At 39.6% G+C, this 19,715-nt stretch overlaps 1 protein-coding gene and 1 long non-coding RNA gene across 2 annotated transcripts in view; one reads left to right on the top strand and one right to left on the bottom strand.

Annotated features, from left to right (window-relative positions):
• Positions 1 to 14,159, bottom strand: part of LOC117948679 — a 27,492-nt gene extending 13,333 nt beyond the window's left edge. Inside the window, exons 1-2 of the long non-coding RNA XR_004657517.1 lie at positions 14,071 to 14,159; positions 13,352 to 13,356 (exon numbers count right to left, since the gene is read on the bottom strand). This is a non-coding gene — a long non-coding RNA (uncharacterized LOC117948679). The remainder of the gene's footprint in view (positions 1 to 13,351; positions 13,357 to 14,070) is intronic.
• LOC117948610 (spondin-1-like) overlaps positions 1 to 19,715 on the top strand; it is a 142,967-nt gene that overhangs the window by 77,781 nt on the left and 45,471 nt on the right. Inside the window, exons 9-10 of the mRNA XM_034878349.1 lie at positions 10,501 to 10,641; positions 13,953 to 14,028. Coding sequence (XP_034734240.1) covers positions 10,501 to 10,641; positions 13,953 to 14,028 — 217 coding nt within the window. The remainder of the gene's footprint in view (positions 1 to 10,500; positions 10,642 to 13,952; positions 14,029 to 19,715) is intronic.

The raw sequence follows: 19,715 nt of genomic DNA, 5'->3' as shown, positions 1-19,715 counted from the left end.
GAAAAGTTGTACTTGAAAGGCAATAAAGACTTTGAAAAAAATTTAGATTCATGTATTTGTTTAACTAAGTACCAAGCCGGATAAATGTTTTTTCTCCCTTAAGTGTTAGGGAATTTACTCTTATTTCAAAAAATTTACAGTAGCATTGGATACTAAATTTAAGTGATTTTGTTCTACATACTAGAAAAAATAATTCTTAAATTGTTCTCATTATCTAGGCAAATATACTTGATTGCAGTTTATGTTGCCTAACATAAATCCTTGTTTGGAGCTGATAATACTAGCATATGTTAAATATAAGGTATATTTTCCTATATATCAAGAAAACTATTCTTAAATTTGGTTTGCTTATCTAGACAAATGTACTTGTTTGAAGTTTGGCTGTACTGACTTTAAGATATATTGACTTGCATGAAACCTTATTTGAAGATGATGGCACTAGCATATGCTGATTTAAGCACATTGTCCTACATATTGAGAAAATGATTCTTAAATATTTTCCTTGAACCAATACAAATCTACTTGTTTTTAGTCTAAACACACTAGTTTTAAGATATCCCTGGGTTTTTAAGGCTAGATATATTCACTTGTTTTTAAAAATCTTGTCAAGTCAAATCTTCCTGTTCTGTTGGCTGATAATTTTGCTTATTTTAAGTAATATATTCCTAATTTTTTAAAGCTGACTTTTTGCAGTGTAGGCAGAACTACTGTAAGACTAAGTGTTTAGCGGACAGTTAGCTGCTGTAATGACAAATCTAAACTATTTAACGGGCATTTAGGTTGAGCAGCAACACGCTACCAACACACAAGCACCGTAAACGGAAATGAGTCAGCTACGTGCAGCACGTCAGCACCAGGTGTTCACAAACTGCTTAACAATAAGGATGTTAGCAGAGAGGGTTAAGTTGCAGGCAGAATCATTTAAATGAAGTAGTGCAGACATTGAGTTAATTTTAAAGCCTGCTAAACTTCCATACTTCTCGCATAGAGATAGAAGGTGAGGAAGAGACTGAGATAGGTTTTCTAAAAAGACCAAAACGTTGTCCGCAATTAATGAGAGATGATGCTGTGTATTACAAATTCATATTGGTGAGACCATAATTGATTAGCGAATGGCTTGAGCCAGCGGCTCTAGAGAAATGAAAAATAATGCAGGACTCAAGGGGCAACCTTGGCGGGGGATCTAGAAACTGTAAACAAAGAGGAGGTCCGTCCGGTTAAGACTCGAGCTGAGGGATTAGAATGCTAAACTTTAATCATATCAATGAAGGTTTTACCAAGGCCCATCACCTCTAAGACTGACCATAAAAATGGCCACTCAAGCCTGTCAAAGGCTTTCATTGCGTCAAGAGAAAGAAGTGGCATTGGGGTCTTACTGTCCACTGCTGCATCAACAATGTAGAGAAGGATTCTAACATTATCTGCTGCTAGTCTCGTTTTTATGTGTGGTCGGAGTTCACTAATATTGCCATATGAGACTCCAAACAACAGGCTAGGAGCTTTGCAATGATTTTTAAATTAGCGTCAAGCTGATTCAGAGGTCAATAGCTAGAAGACTCTGTAGGATCCTTATCTTTTTTCAGGAGTAAGGAAATTAAGGCTGTGTTAACATCTTGATACATCATCTCGAATGTTTAACCCTTTTCATTAGAGAAGTGGGCCCAACTGTTCCCAAAAAGTTGCATAAAAAAACGGGGAAATCCCATCAAAGCCCGGTGATTTTCTTTTTTACATATGCAAATTAAAGAAATGCATTAAATGAAAGTAGTTGTGGATAAGCATTAGGGCTGCACGATTATGGCCAAAATGATAATCACGATTATTTTGACATAATCAACATTTTTATCGCGATCATTCTCACGATTATTTGTTGATTTTAACCAAAACAAATGTTAATGTCACGTAGGCCATTTATAACTGCGAGAGGGAGTGTGCTGGACGCTACTCACCGAGCGATGGCTGACTCATGATGAACGGGTCCAGCACGGGTCGAACGGCGGAAATGTGAATGAAACGTCTGTATCGTCACTGCGCTGCATTTTTATGAACTATGATATTCTGGCCATGGGTCACATCTCTGGCCAAGGTCCAGGTACAGGTCCAGGTCCATCAGCTCCGTCTCTCACGCTGTTACTCAACCAACTGAAGTTAGTTGCATTCAATAAGTTCTTCTGTGTTCTTCGCCGTGACTTCACCATAGCAGAGTTACCCGCGGAAACCGACTGCTATCTGTTGAGTTTTCCTCCCTTTACTCTGTCCTCTGGGACTGTCTACATCTAGAAACTAAGCTGCACGGGGTGCAGGGAACTACTCTGGCTGGCACATGATCAGACGGGTTGACAGAGCGGTAGATGGGCTTTGCGAAAAACCTGGAGCGTTCTATGAAATTACGCTTTAAAAAAATTAATCGCTTGATCACGCAAATTTGATCGTGGGAAGTCAAAATTGTGATCGCGATTAAAATTAGATTAATTGTGCGGCCCTAATAAACCTCATGCTACTGCCTTTCACTTTGTTAAATCCTAACAATAGTGCATCCAAAGTTAAGTCCCTCAACACACAGAACATGTAAGATACAGAACAAAAACGTACAAGACAGTTAAACACAGGGGAAGGCGAGAGGATGGCGTGGAAACAAGATAAACCCAGGGGGCGGCGAAACGTAACAGCAGCCCATTGTTACCTGGTTGCAACTGATTCCACTAAATTTACTTAAAATAAACAAATTTCTTGTCTACGTAACAGGAATTAAAAATATAAAAATACTAAGCACAAAATAGCAAGCACATTGGAAAGGAGAATCTAACCTAGTAGTGTCCTAACTATCATATATTAAAAAGGACATACATGTACTTCCAAAACACAATCTCTGTAATCATATCAGATAACAATGCAATAACACTAGGTCACATCAAGAGATTAAGAAAAACCAAGAGTCAATTTCCATCAGGCTGTTGTTTTAATCCTGATCTTCTTCCACGGCGCTCTTCTTGACAGAAGCCGAGGCACAAAGGTGAAAGCTCTGTACTGGGAGCCATCCTTGATCTTCAGTGTTGCCGGATAAAGCAGGAAGTCTGAGTGCTGAGTCCATGGTTTAATTTTAATTTAATTTAATTTTAATCTGTTTATTGATCCCCAATGGGGGGATTATAATTTACACTCTTTGTCCACACTTTGTTAGTAATCACACACAGTCCTGAACTACACACACACACACACACACACACACACACGATCGCTACATGCACTAATGGAGAGATGTCAGAGTGAGTGGGCAGCCAGCTGAACCAGCACCCTGAGCGGTTGGGGGGGGTACGGTGCCTTGCTCAACAGCACCTGGCAGTGCCCAGGAGGTGAAGTGGCATCTCTCCAGCCACCAATCCACACTCCCTACTTTTTGTTCCATACGGGGACTTGAACCAGTGACCCTCCGGTTCTCAACCCAACACCCTATGGACTGAGCTACTGCCACCCCCAAACAGGAGGCTTGGTGCCGCCCGACCATGAAGTTGCTATAGTCCTGGGAAATGGGAATCTTTCTGCCATCGACCATGGGTGGAGATTTCCCTCTGCTCTCTGAAATAAATGGACTACAATGTTTTATTTTTATTTTTATTTTTTTATCGTCACTGCGCTGCATTTTTATGAACTATGATATACGGGCCATGGGTCACAGCTCTTGCAGGTCCAGCAGGCCTTGTCTCACACGCTATTACTCTACGAACTGTAGTTAGTTGCATTCAATAACTTCTGTGTTTTTCACCAGGGCGGCTGCGATAGTAGAGTTACCGGCAGAAACGCTGGTATAAAGACAGGTTTGCAGCTCCTGCTTAACAATATACAGCTGTGTTATTAACAATTAAAACTGTGGACAAATGTCAGAAGTGTTGACCAGTGGCCGCTGTGTCTCTCCATGTTGCCGGGTAGTCATGTGTGAGTTAATGGGGACAGGGCTGCGCCGAGAGTAAGAGGAGAGATCCAAACACAGGTACGGCTGTACTTAAGAAATGGGTCATGTAACGCAAAATGACACCATATAAATATAAACAACATTGCTTTGTTTGTGGAGAGGCAGCGGATGCCAGGACATTTGCACTGGTGCGACATAGAGGAACAATGTTAGTTGCACTCTAGAGTCGTTTGAGCTAACAGACACTAACTAGCACTGGTCACTGCTGTTGTCTGAAAAACAACACAGACGGGACAAAATGTTGCGTTTACTAGTAAACTGGTAAACCTTGAGACGTATGACCAACTGCTATCTGATGTGGAATTTTCCTTACATTACTCTATCCTTTGTGAATGTCTACATCTAGAAACTAAGCTGCGCGGTGCAGGCAACAACTCTGACTGGAACACGATCAGACAGTGGTTTACAGAGCGGAAGTTTAGCTTTGCAAAAAGAACCGGAGCGTTCTATGAAATGATGCATTTAAAATATCGCTTAGTCACACAAATTTGATTGTGGGAAGACAAAATTGTGATTGTGATTAAAATTTGATTAATTGTGCAACCCTAGTATGATGCCATTAATTTTCATCTCCCAGTTATAATAATACAAGAATTTTATTTCCTTTCACATTGTAATGTGAGACAAAGATGGTACAACATCACCATGTATAGAAGCAAAAAATGTAACGTTACATTTAAGTAGCATATGTTTATATATTCACTTCTTACAGTATATTAAATTGTGCAATATTTAAAAAAAAACAGTGAGTGAAAGTGTCAGTATTAATCTTATATTAAGATAACACTTGCTAACTAATGTTGGCTAGAGTAAGAAGTTTGTAGAGCATACACCATTCTTGTATAAAGTACTTGAAAGCCATACTTTACAGTAGTACAGTATTTTACCAGAAAATCACTTACTCTTGTAAAAGTCTTAAAGTATCGGATATTTACTGTACTTAAGTACAGAAAATACAGATTGGGACCTGATCAAGCAGGTAGCCACCCTAAACAATTACTACACTGATCTAAACATGTTTACGTCTAGAGTTCTGGACTATATTAGTTTTGTGTAGAAAATTTCACAATTGACAAGAACATTCACACTTTTCCAAACCGCAAACCTTGGATGAATAGTGAGGTTCAGAGGCTGCTAAAACACTGCATTCCGCTCAAGCTCTCTTGGTCCAATCTGAGGAAAGTCATTCAGAGAACAAAGTGTCACCATGCAACTTGGATAGAGGAGCACTTCAGCAGCTCAGATGCACAACGCATGTGGCAAGGCTTCAGATCCACAATGAAAAACAAGGAAAACAAGGAAACAACTTCTGCCTTTCAGCTACGGTCACTCCCTCCCTGGCAACCTAAATTACTTCTTTGCATGTTTTGACAGGCAAAATGACCAATCCACAATTAAACTGCCACAGCAAGAAGCCTCACCAGAGTCACTAGTGCTGAGCACCTATAAGGTTATCTGAGCTCTCTTCCATATCAATCCCACTAAACCCACTGGCCCTGATGGTGTCCCTGGGCGTGTTTTGAAACATTGCACAGGCGAGCTGACTGAGGTGCTCACCACACTGTTCAACATGTCTTTGGAGCAGGCAATTGTTACAAAATGTCTCAAGGTCAGAAACGTCCTTCCTTTTCCAAAACAAACAGCAAAAAACCTCCCTGAATGACAATAGTCCAATTGCCTTGACACCCATAGCCATGAAGTGCTTTGATTGACCAACACCAGTTTGCCTGGCAGGCAAACAGGTCAACCAAAGATGCTGTTTCCACACTGCAATGTCACATTTTGAGCAGCAGAACAGCTATGTATGCATGCTGTTTGTGGACTACAGCTTTGCCTTCAATACCGTCCTCCCCAATAGCCTGTCTGTCAAACTCAAAAACCTTGGAATCAACTCTCATCTGTGCAACTGGGTCCTAGATTTCCTGGCCAACAGACCACAAACTGTTTGCATGGGTAAGCACCTCTCCTCCTGCATAACACTGAGCACTGGGGCCCCTCAGGGTTTTGTTCTGAGTCCACTCCTGTTCTACCTCTTCACACATGATTGTAAACCCACTGATGACTCCAACATCATAATTAAGTTTGCAGATGACACCATCTTGATCGGACGTATTAGCAACTGTGATGAGGAGACCTACAGGAGGGAGGTGGAAAACCTAGTGGAATGGTGCCAATATAACAGTGTGGTTCTCAAATCTAGGAAAATTAAAGAAATTATTCTGGACTTCAGGAGGGATAGAAAAGATGGTCAAAATCCCATCAGCATCAAAAGTGAGGGGTGAGGGTGGTCCAGAACGTTGTGTACCTGGGAGTACAACTCCCCTGATCTAACATGGTCTACCAACACCAAAGCTATGGCAAACAAGGGTCACCAGAAGATGTACTTCGTAAGGTGCCTGAAGAAGGCCCAACTCCTGCTACAGCTGATTATCAACTTCTACAGATTTACTATTGAGTCTCTTATCGCAGACTGCATACTGCACTACTTGGTATCCTATCTGCACCAAGGCCAACAACGCATCATCACTACAGCACTGAAAATCATCGGAGCACACATTTGCAAGGACCCAACCCATCCTGGACACTGCCTCTTCACCCTCCTGCCATCTGGCAGGCACTACAGAGCACTCAATGTCCGCACCAGTAGGCTAAAGGACACTTTTTATCCACATGCAGTTGCTCTGCTGAACACACTCCACCTCATCTGCCCCACACCAGCCCCACCTGTGTGCTAGTGTACTTTTGCTAACTAATTTTATGAGGTACAAAGTAGGACTGAACGATATTGTGTTTTAGAATCGACATTGCGATGTGCACATAAACGATAGTGACATGGCGGGACGTTGCGATGTGGACGCTGAAACTTTTTTGCTGCTTGATAGAAAAGTGAACTTCCACCGTTCTTCTTTTACTGTGCGACCCTTCCCCTTTAAGACAGGTAGCCATGTGGGCAGCGTGCGAATGTGACGTTAGTCCAAGGCGGGTTATTTTTATGAGAAGGTAAGCTCTCCGTGTGTAGTGAAGTCCCGTAGGCAGCAGCTGCCGTTGACACAGTGATGTGCATAGTTTTTTAATGGTTAGTCAAAACTAACCATTAAAAAACAGTGAAGCTACAGTAGTAGCAGTTTAATGTTTGCTGCAAATACGAACTAAATCACCTGATTAATCCAACATAATCACAACGTCTCCCGGACATTTCCCCCGCAGAATGCTGCGACCAGCCAGGCTAAAGCTAGCAAGGCGTCCGTCTGTCCCAACTAACATTACGGTTTGGATCCGCGGCGGTGGAAACGCAACACTAATCTACAACAGAAGTCTGTGTCTGAGCTAACGTCATTTTCACTGATTTAATTGTTCTTGGAAACACAGAGTTTGTTGCTAGTGCGCGTGACATGCAGGTCTGATCAATTTATCAAACTAACAAGCTGGCCGCCCTGATTGACCACAACCTGAAATTTAGAGGAAGCAACATGAAGTCACTTTCATATACTTTAGCCTTTATAACGTTACGTTATTTATTATATCCAAATAGAGCTATTTATGTCATCTTTTAAAAAATACTTTTCCTTTTATATCGAAATATATGTTGCAGGGGGGAAAATTATCACAATGGAAGATTTTTCCAATATTGTGCAGCCCTAGTACAAAGTATTCAAAGTCTTTTCTAGGACATTCCAGGCACAATTCTCTCAAAATAAAGGATTAAGTGGCATATTTTTTGAACTGACATCAACAAAAAGAAAAACTGATTTTTTATTTTTTTGTGACAATGACTATATTTTGTGGTAAAAAGTAACAAAGATGCTTAGGGAAAATGTAGTGGAGTTAAAATATTCATTTTATTTAGGAAATGTAGTAAAAGTGAAGTTTTTCAGAAATGTAAAGGTCCCCTGACATTGTGCTCTTTGGATGCTTTTATGTAGACCTTAGTGTTCCCTTAATACTGTATCTGAATTCTCTTTCCCAAAAGTCAGTCTTGGTGCAGAATTACAGCCAGTAGAGCCAGTCCTACAATTACCTTTCCTTAGTATATGCTTATGGTTTGTAGCTATTGAGGAGGAGAGAGGGGGAGCAAGGTGGAGGCTGGGGGTGAGTACTTGACCAACTGCCACTATGCTCTTTTGAAATCCATTGTCTAAATATGAGAAATTTAATTTAATCTGTCAGTATTTCCATTTCTTTTTTGCAGAAAGGTGCTTAAGGTCATTTACACAAGAATCGTTTGGGTGATCAATGGGTGTCTCTGGTCAATTTTAATGTCATGCTGATCTGCTCTAAGTTTGACAACAATTACATTCGACAGACATTACATTCAAAGTGATTTTGTTGAAGAGATTTGACGGTCAGGATTTGGTGTCGGCTCAATGTCGTGATTCCCTCAACTCTTGTTTTAGTTCACGGTCATGCTTAGGCTGTCGGAATGCACCAAACTGACAAAACATAATACATCTCCATAACAGCAGGCGGCGCTAAACGGTATTGTCGCCCAAATATGAAAACCAGCAACTGTTTGCACAAAAACGTCATGTGGTCTAGCTTCTCCGGAAATTCAAAGCCAGACTGTCATGGTGTCTTATTCAGAATACAATTTCATATTTTAGCACTCTAACGATCAGATTGGTCATTTGAGTCTGACTGCCGGCAATGCCCGCCTTCCGACTGAGTTTGTTAGGTTGGCCAAAATGAAGGACGACGGCCCCACCTACGGACAACGGCACGGAAACACCGAACACTGAGGCACTGACCTCGCCAGACTGTCCGATGGTTGATTGGTTTGATGTGTCACGGCCTTAATACATTCTTTGTAGATGTCTTTCTTTTGTCTTATGAAGTACTCCTGCATCTCAAACCAAAGTTGGTTTAAATCTTGAAATTACACGTGAGAACAAAGAATGATTCAGTGATTAATCTTTTCTCTCTGTAATTCTTTTTTTAGTATAGTGATATCTAACAGAAAAGAGGCCCTGGACCATTTGAGAAGCATTGACTATAGGTGACTATTTCAGGACCTTGACACCCACCTACCTCACCCTTTTTGGTCAGAGTGGTTCAGTTATTGTAGTGTTATACCTTTTATTAATTGTAGTTTCCTTTCCTCAAGAGAAATAATGTTCTCTTTTTAAAAGCCTGTTTCACAGACATACAGACACAATATGCTGCTGTTGGATTAGTATTTGTATCCCATAAATAATTCCTATGTCCTAAATTCTGGGTGTTTAACTTTAATTACTCATACCATTGCTCAGTGGAAGACTAATGGTATGTGTTGATATAAGCGTTATTTTAACGGAAGGGATCTTCCCAGTTCCTAGAATTGCTAGTGGGCTTGCCACCAGCAGTAGTTAATTTCTCTTCACTGACCAATGACAAGCAAAGTAAATAGGCTACAGCCTCATACAACCAGATGGCTGCACCTTATTGTAGGAGCGCATCACGTGGGGTTGTCTTTTCATTAAGGACCTTAATGGCGGCTTGTTTGGAATATGATCCCTTATTTTATGAAAATAGTTCATTGAAACATGTTTCTTAAAATATTTGAAATGAGAAATAGGCTATGCAGATGCAGACTCTGTCGTCATTTCAGATTGATAATGGTCAGTTAGAAAAGATAAATCGTCAGCTTGTGAGAAGCATCGAGCCTAGCCCTCCGCTCTTCATTTGCCTGAAATTCAACTTTATGGAAATGAGGAGCAGGCATCACTTCTCCACAATCTTCGCGACGCTACCAAAATGCACTACACTGCTGCTCCCATATAAATTAATGGGAAGCGTAGAAATTATGATGACAATGGACACCTACCATCAGACTACCACACACAGGTAGATAGACTCACAGAAGCACAACTCTCAGTTAATAAAACCCAAACAGGCGTATTTGGGATAAAGCAACAGGCAAACAGGGTAATCCACAAACAGGCAGAGGTCTGAACACAGAAAGTCAGGAAAACTGTAATGCTTGGAATCAGGGATAACGCTCAAAAGTTAACACAGAGGAAAGATGATCTCGCAATGAGGTAACAGGTGGGAACTATACAAGGACTGGGGAGATAACAAGACGCAGGTAAAACACACTGGGGCGAGGGAATGTAATCATGTAATGTAAACATGTCGGGAAGGCAGACAATGTAGGAAGTAAACCAGGGAGTAAACAGACCTGAAACGAGACAAGATGGTAAGTATAAAAAACAGGAAGTTGTAAGAACAAACCAAACCAATCATGGAAATAGAAAACATTAACTTGACACAGCAGCAAGGCATGACATAGATTGCTTTCCCTCAGGCATATTTGAAACTCAGTATACCAGAGCAGATGTTTTTCTCTGGTACACCAACCATTCCAACACCTAGTGATTTGCACAATTTGGTAGGGCCGGAACAGATCCAGATGGGCTTAAATCTCAGATGGGCTTCAAATCATGAACTGATCTTGGCATCAGTAGCATCTTATTTTCACACGTCTATTTTTCCCTGATAACAATAAGGTTTTTTACTTACCATGCCACTTACACTTTTATTTCGGCTTCTTTCAGTCACCAAACAAGCCCACCATTCCTCAAGAGAAGATCCGACCCTTGACCAGTTTGGACCACCCCCAGAGCCCATTCTATGACCCAGAGGGAGGGGCAATTACCCCTGTAGCCAAGCTGGTGGTGGAACGCATCGCTAGAAAGGTACATTTTAACAGGACACTTAAAATATACAGTAGGTATAGACCACACTCTATAAGTTATAGAGATTCAACAATTTGGACAGAGAGAGAGTATTGAGCCAATTTAATTGAAACTTACATGACTGTCACCAGAAAATGTACTCCACTGTAGCTAATAGCTATGTTCTATGCTGGTTCAAACCTTTTTTCTTAATAGTTTCTTCAAAGTAATTGCACACATGTGGTCCAACCTTGTTATAACAAATATTCTGCAAGCTTTCTAACGACTGGACACATAGCTCACTTCATTTAAAATGCCTACAACTTATTTGTCAAAAACATTTATTTTCAATTCAGTGTGATATGTAGCTCAGTGCAGCTCATGGCAATTGAGAGGAAAGCAGATGACAAAAAAATAATTGCTAATAAAGCCGGAAGCTGCGATCCCAAGCTCAAACCTTGATTTGTGTCATTCCACATCCTGTTGTTGTACATTTAAGGTGCCCCCTAGTTGTCAATTTGATTAGGACTTGTAGTGTATGTGTGAGGTCATTATGGAGACATTTCCTGAAAGTGTTGTGTTGATTGGACAAACATTTAGTAATTTATAGCCTGATTTGTGCTATATCACCTTTGGATTCATAGCGCCCCTTAGTGTTCAATTTGAATGAATTTTCATTGCTTGGTTTAGAGGCCATATCCTGAGTGAATTGTGATGAATGGAGAATCAATATGTGATTTATGGTAAAGTGTCGCGCTTGTAGCTCTATACATATATATGTATATATACAGTGAGGAAAATAAGTATTTGAACAGCCTGCTATTTTACATATTGTCCCACTTTAAAATCATGGAGGGGTCTGAAATTGTCATTGTAGGTGCATGTCCACTGTGAGAGACATAATCTAAAAAGAAAATCCAGAAATCATAATATATGATTTCTTAACTATTTATTTGTATGATACAGCTGCAAATAAGTATTTGAACACCTGAGAAAATCAATGTACAGTAGCCTTTGTTTGCAATTACAGAGGTCAAATGTTTCATGTAGTTTTTCACCAGGTTTGCACACATTGCAGAAGGGATTTTGGCCCCCTACTCCACACAGATCTTCTCTAGATCGGTCAGGTTTCTGAGCTGTTGCTGAGAGCTCCTTTCAAAGATTCTCTATTGGGTTTAGGTCTGAATACTGGCTAGGCCACGCCAGAACCTTGATATGCTTCTTACAGAGCCACTCCTTGGTTATCCTGGCTGTGTGCTTTGGGTCATTGTCATGTTGGAAGACCCAGCCTCGACCCATCTTCAATGCTCTAACTGAGGGAAGGAGGTTGTTCCCGGTCATCCTCTCCTTAATACAGTCCAGTCGCCCTGTCCCATGTGCAGAAAATCAACCCCATAGCATAATGCTACCACCCCAATGCTTCAAAGTAGGGGTGTTGTTCTTGGGATGGTACTAATCATTCTTCTTCCTCCAAACACGGTTAGTGGTTGTGGTAGTTATGACCAAAAAGTTATATTTTGTCATGTGGTCTCATACGACCACATGACTTGCTCCCATGACTCCTCTGGATCATCCAAATGGTCATTGGCAAACATAAGACAGGCCTTAACGTGTGCTGGTTTAAGCAGGGGAACCTTCCGTGCCATGCTTGATTTCAAGCCTTGTGGAGGTGTACAATTTTGTCTCTAGTGTCTTTGGACAGCTCTTTGGTCTTGGCCATGTCAGTAGTTGGATTCTTACTGATTGTATGGGGTGGACAGGTGTCTTTATGCAGCTAATGACCTCAAACAGGTGCATCTAATTTCGGATAATAAATGGAGTGGAGGTGGACATTTTGAAGGCAGACTAACAGGTCTTTGAAGGTCATAATTGTAGCTGAAAGACAGGTGTTCGAATACATATTTGCAGCTGTATCATACAAATGAACAGTTACAAAAATCATACATTGTGATTTCTACGTGTTAGAACTTGCAAAATAGCAGGGTGTTCAAATACTTAGTTTCCTCAATGTATATATATGAAATGCCTTTGTCACACATAATGGCAATCTACATTACAGAATAATAGCAGTGTGTTTAAAAAAGTAAATAATGCTGAAAATCCTTAGGATAGCTTTTAATTCCATAATATCAATGCATTGGGAACACTGCACATTCAATTCCAAATCAAAACATGACCAAAATTGATCATGTTTGTGTTATACCTTTACAGAAAGTAAAAAAATGAAAAACAAAATTGCAGAATTTGCATTTTTCTTTACAAACTCAAACATTTACTGTATGAACTGAAAAAAGGGTTTGCTTTACTTTGAATCACTGTACTAATATTTAGTTGCATAACCATTATTTCTGAGAACTACTTCACATGCATTTAACATGTATGTAGATGTACGTACGTACGTATGTATGTGTATATATATATATATATATATATATATATATATATATATATATATATATATATGTATATGCATTCACTGCATAACTGGGTTTTGCTTCAGAAACCCTTTTTTATTTCAACCCACAAATTTTGCGGCAAAAGGCAACACCTCTGAGTTTTTTGATGTATTGAAACTGATCCATGATCACTGTAATGTGATAGATGGACCCAACACCACGGTAGGAAAAACACCCCATAACATGATTTTTGCACCTCCATGCTTTATAATAATAATAAAAATAATAAAAAAAAACAGTTTTGGTTTGGGTTTTTTACTGTCTTCACAGTGTACTGTAGCTGTAATTCAGTGTATGGGAGTCGTTGGACAAACTGTCTGCGGCCCCTAGACCCCAAAAGAAGAAATTTGCTCTCATCATTCCACAGAATGTTGCTTCATTTCTCCTTTGGCCGGTCAATGTGTCCTTTAGCAAATTCCAACCTATGTAGTACATGTCTTTTTTTAAGCAATGGGACTTTGCAGGGCTTTCTAGCTGATAGCTTTGCTTCACATAGCCTTCTTCTGATCGTAACAGTACTCACAGGTAACTTTAAGTCTTCTTTGATTTTTCTACAACATTTACTCCTTCCTTCCTTCCTTCCTTTCTTAAATAAGGGCCATATAAATTACCTCACTAATTGAACACAACACTGCTAATATTTTTAACATGCCCCTTTCAATCACAGATTCAATTACACAGAAGGAGCAGCATGCATGTCATGACTGTTGGGTCTGTTGGTTTTCTGTGACTCCACTACACTTACTAGTAAATTATTTGCCATGTAGAAATATCACTTCAAGCTAAAATTATGATTTATGAGGTTAATGATGTTGGACTGCTATTATTTTGAACAAAGCTGTATATAAGGCAACATTGTTTTCCTTGTATCTACAGGGAGAGCAGTGTAATATGGTCCCTGACACCATAGATGACATTGTAGCCAATATTGGACAGGAGGAGAAGGAAGAAGGTACAGACACAAGCACGCATGTATGCACGCATGCACACACACACCAGAGGTGGGCTGGCAGAGCCAGCAAGGCCTTCTCTGCTGGCCAAGAGATTGTCAGAATCAGAGAATTATATTTGTATATATTAATTTCAATTGTATTTTAATAAGTCCATTAAAGTACCATCCATTTCCAGTATAAAAATCTACTCTGAGGCCTTTAATTGATTGTCATCACCAATCAAATTTTGAGTTTGCAATGTTGGGCGTATTCTTTGATATGCCAGAGCCTTCTAGATCCTTTGTACAGTCACTGAGCTGGCCCAGCAGCCAATGTAAGCATTTTTTGGACCAGTTAGTATATGGTGTCTGAGAAGCTCAACTAGCTAGCATCACATAACCTAACAAGTTGTCTCGAGTTTTAGATGTACTTTTTCTTAAAATGATGAGCAGCTTATGGTAAGTTTAATGGATTTTTCTGCATTTTAGGAAAATACTAGCCATTACTGCTTGCTTTTTTAAAATTTGTTTATTGATCCCCAATGGGAAAATCACAATTTACACTCTGTGTCCACACTTTGTTAGTTATCACATACAGTCCTGAAATGAAGTACACACACATGCTCAGGATCTGTACATGTACTAATGGAGAGATGTCAGAGTGAGTGGGCTGCCAGCTGAACCAGCGCCCTGAGCAGTTGTGGGGGGAGGGTATGGTGCCTTGCTCAACAGCACTTGGAAGTGCCCTGGAGGTGAAGTGGCATCTCTCCAGCCCCCAATCCACACTCCCTACGTTTTGGTCCATACAGGGACTTGAACCGGGGACCCTCCGGTTCCCGGACCAACTCCATACGGGCTGAGCTACAGTCACCCCCAGATTGTTTTTGGTGTTGAATTTTTGAGCAGTGTGAGTGGTCGCTGTGTCTTTGTGTGTGCTTGGTGATGTGTGTTGAGCCCCATTAGCTTGGCTGGAATTTGTTGACTCTGTTGATCACTGATTGTGTTATTTGTGTTTTTGATCGCTTTGTAGTGTGGTCGTGTGAGTAAATGTGACCGTTTGTTGTGGGTTTATTTTCGTTTCTTTGGTAATTGCATTAATTTTCACTATATGTGATGCAGCATCCTGCCATTCGTGATAAAAGAGATGGCTTCAATCACCGTGTATTCTTGTCTCTGCAATAGTGTATTAAACTCTCTAGGTGTTGAGCCTTGTGTTAAATCACTTTATTCCACACAATAATGTCCTAGTGTCATGGTGAAGTTGTTTAAAGGTGGTTTAACTGCTGTAGGATAGTACTAAAGAGGTATGTAATACTCCGCCACTGACACACGCATACACGCGCACGCGTGCACGCACACACACACACACACACACATAGACACACACAGATAAGATACAATAGATTAACTTTAAAGGCTTATGTGGTGTCTAACTAATTATTCAGACCCTGTCATTACTTGATATTGCTATCCTTTCTCTTCTTTAAACAATTCACATTGTGTTTGCAAAATATTCAATTTAACTATCCACTTACAAACTGAGTGAGCAGATACTGTGAGGATTTATTGTCTTTTTGTAACGTTTCCTCAGTTTAACGAAGGTCGGTGAAGCTTAATCAATCAAAATGTATTAATATAGTACTTTACAGCAACCAGCAGGTATCCAAAGTGCTTAACAGAATGAGAAAAAGTCACATCATACCATGGAAAGAGTAAACATAGAAATCAGTAAAATCAGAAAAGGTTACAAAGAAACAAAGTAATGAAATTGTCACACCACTGCTACATATTAAAAGTCAGACTAAACACATACAGTGAGGGAACTTTGAGTGTTTGAACACCTTGCTTTTTTGCAAGTTCTCCCATTTAGAAATCATGGAGAGGTCAGAAGTGTCATCGTAGGTGCAAGTCCACTGTGAGAGACATAATCTAAAAAAGAAAACCCAGAAATCACATTGTATGATTTTTTAACTATTTATTTGTATGATACAGCTGCAAATAAGTATTTGAACACCTGTCTATCAGCTAGAATTCTAACACTCAGAGACCTGTTAGTCTGCCTTCAAAATGTCCAACCCCACTCCATTTATTATCCTAAATTAGATAAACCTGTTTGAGGTCATTAGCTGCATAAAGACACCTGTCCACCCCATACAATCAATAAGTATCCAACTACAAACATGGCCAAGACCAAAGAGCTGTCCAAAGACACTACAGACAAAATTGTACGCCTCCACAAGGCTGGAAAGGGCTACGGGGAAAGTGCCAAGCAGCTTGGTGAAAAAAGGTCCACTGTGGGAGCAATCATTAGAAAATGGAAGAAACTAAACATGACATTGTCATTTACCCTCGTATTAGGGGCATCATGCAAGATCTCACCTCGTAGGGTCTTGGTGATCCTAAGAAAGGTGAGGAATCAGCCCAGAACTACACGGGAGGAGCTGGTCAATGACTTGAAAAGAGCTGGGACCACCGTTGCCGAGGTTACTGTTGGTAATACATTAAGACATCATGGTTTGAAATCATGCATGAAACGGAAGGTTCCCCTGCTTAAACCAGCCCATGTCAAGGCCCGTCCTAAGTTTGCCAGTGACCATTTGGATGATCCAGAGGAGTCATGGGAGAAGGTCATGTGGTCAGATGAGACCAAAATATAACTTTTTGATCATAATTCCACTAAGCGTGTTTGGAGGAAGAAGAATGATGAGTACCATCCCAAGAACACCATCCCTACTGTGAAGCATGGGGGTGGTAGCATCATGCTTAGGGGGTGTTTTTCTGTACATGGGACAGGGCAACTGCACTGTATTAAGGAGGATGACCGGGGCCATGTATTGCGAGATTTTGGGGAACAACCTCCTTTCCTCAGTTAGAGCATTGAAGATGGGTCGAGGCTAGGTCTTCCAACATGACAATGACCCGAAGCACCCAGCCAGGATAACCAAATAGTGGCTCTGTAAGAAGCATATCAAGGTTCTGGCGTTGCCTAGCCAGTCATCAGACCTAAACCCAATAGAGAATCTTTGGAGGGAGCTCAAACTCAGTGTTTCTCAGCGACAGCCCAGAAACCTGACTGATCTAAAGAAGATCTGTGTGGAGGAGTGAGCCAAAATCCCTTCTGCAGTGTATGCTAACCTGGTAAAAAACTACAGGAAACGTTTGACCTCTGTAATTGCAAACAAAGGCTACTGCACCAAATATTAGCATTGATTTTCTCAGGTGTTCAAATACTTATTTGCAGCTGTGTCATACAAATAAATAGTTAAAAAATCATACACTGTGATTCCTGGATCTTTTTTTTTTTAGATTATGTCTCTTACAGTGGACATGCACCTACGATGACAATTTCAGACCCATCCCTGATTTCTAAGTGGGACGACGTGCAAAATAGCAGGTTGTCCAAATACTTGTTTTCCTCACTGTATGTTTTGAGTTTTGGCCTAAAAAGAGCAACATCTGTAACAGTGTGAATATCAGGGGGTAACTTGTTCCAGTGTCTCTGGGCAGCAACTGCAAAAGCCAGATCACCTCACCGTTTTTACCTGGACCTTGGGACTTCTAAAATCAACTGATTTGCAGACAGCAATGACCGGTTGTGCTCCCGCAAAGTTAAAACTTCAGACAAATACTCTGAGGTGAGACCATTGAAAACCTTAAAGCAAACAGTAAAATCTTAGAATCTAATCTAAAATGCAACGCTATTAGCAATAGCGACGGAGTCTTTTGATGTTAGCCACCATCCGTGCGGCCGTAATGGTAAAAGGTTCTGAATTGGATGACAGTTCATGTCCCACCTTCTGAAATTTCAAATAATTTATGTACAATATTTGAAAATGCAGTTATTTTCAAAAATATTGAAAATAAAAAATGAATCTCTAGCACCCAGTTAAATTACATTGTTCTCTTGTTCCACCTTATAGATGACCAAATTCAATGTTAAATGTTGTTGTAAATACAACTGTTAAAATACCTTTCCTTTTAGAATGAATTTTATGTATTGTACATACTGTTGTGCATACATAATACATATGTATTATGTTTGTTTATAGTTTATAGTTTTTTATAATTGGTAAAACAGTTTTTAAATTATAGAAATATTTCAAATATTTGTAATTTTGCAATGAATTTGCAACCCTGTTAACAAAACATATTTAGCTTGGCAGAAGGAGATACAAACAGTGAGTGACATGATTCACAGGAAAAGACATCACTAAGCAGTTTGCCGCCAGAATGGGTAGAACAAAGGTGTGTTTTCTTTTCAATTTTTCCTATTATTATGCAACCTTTAGCCTTGATTGGATGTGTCTAACTAATGCAATCCTATTATACTTATTATCAAAATAAGTCAAATTAATTTAAAGGTTTTCTTCTTTTTTTACATAAATAAGTATGTCCTAAAGATGACTGTAAGAGCTAGCTAAAGAGCTAGCTTCTATTCATGAGAAAAGCTAATGTTAGCACTAATTTGCAACCCTTTTACTTGCAACCCTGTTACCATAATTAGAGTAAGAGGGATAAATATCCTTCAATCCACTCATAAGGGACAATCTTTTATCATCAGTTCAGCTAATATATAATATAATTTAGCATAAAGTTCATGGTATTAATGTATTACTATGGGGTGCCAGATGTAAAAATTCAGATACAATTTTATAGCTGATATGTTTTGATTATTTGGCCCACTTTCCTCACATTTCACCAATTTGTCTCACATTTAAGAAAGAAATTTGTATAAAACAATATTGCAATTGTCAACAATATGTTTAAAAAAGTAAAATATAAAATCTAGATTTTAAATGTAAATCTATGTATTAAATATAAATGTTAAATTTATAAAAATCTTTATACACATATTGTTGACAATTGCATATGTTGGTTAACACAAAGTTTTCTTCAATATGAGAAAAATTATCCAAAGATGAGGAAAGTGAGCTAAGTAATCAAAATACATCAGCTTTAAAACGGTATCTGAATTTCTCCATACTGTAATTTACAGAATATATTTGTTTCCCCTTTTTATGTCAACCAGGTAGAGTTAATAAGCACTTTGCTCACTATCTCTTTTCTGGCCAAACTTAATTTCATTGTGAAGTGTTACCAAATCATGTCGAGCTTTAACTGCTGAGCAAGGCACCGCACCCCCCAACCCGCTCAGGGCGCTAGTTCGGCTGGCAGCCTACTCACTCTGACATCTCTCCATTAGTGCATGTACAGATCCTGAGCGTGTGTGTGTGTGTAGTTCAGGACTGTGTGTAAACTAACAAAGTGGGGACACTTTGTTAATAAATTGTAATTTCCCCATTGGGGATCAGTAAACAAATTAAAAATTAAATTAAAAATTAATATTAAGGGCTATTAGGGGCTTTTGCATGTCGTTTCCAATATTGCACACTGTTACTATAAAAAAAACAAGACAAAATATCAAAGAAATGTTTTTATTTAGCTATTCAAGTAGCTATTCAAACCCATACATTGAAAATCCACCAGACGGTCTGCGGGAGCGATTTTGCGAAGAGTGAATGCTCTGAAACCGTACACACCAAACATATTTTGGTGTGTAAGCATGGTTGCTGAAGAAACTAAAATATTCTTCTGGCTGTGGCAAGTAGCCAACGTGCTGTTGTGAGTTGCGTTGAAAATTACATCATCACGCGTAGCTATTGTGACCAGCCACGGTGAGGCGTTACTCAATCTGCCATGGAGAACAG

The sequence above is a fragment of the Etheostoma cragini genome, chromosome 8, assembly GCF_013103735.1.
Source record: "Etheostoma cragini isolate CJK2018 chromosome 8, CSU_Ecrag_1.0, whole genome shotgun sequence".
Classification (NCBI taxonomy): domain Eukaryota; kingdom Metazoa; phylum Chordata; class Actinopteri; order Perciformes; family Percidae; genus Etheostoma; species Etheostoma cragini.
Note: the sequence above shows the minus strand (reverse complement) of the source record. Positions and strands in the feature narration are given on the sequence as shown.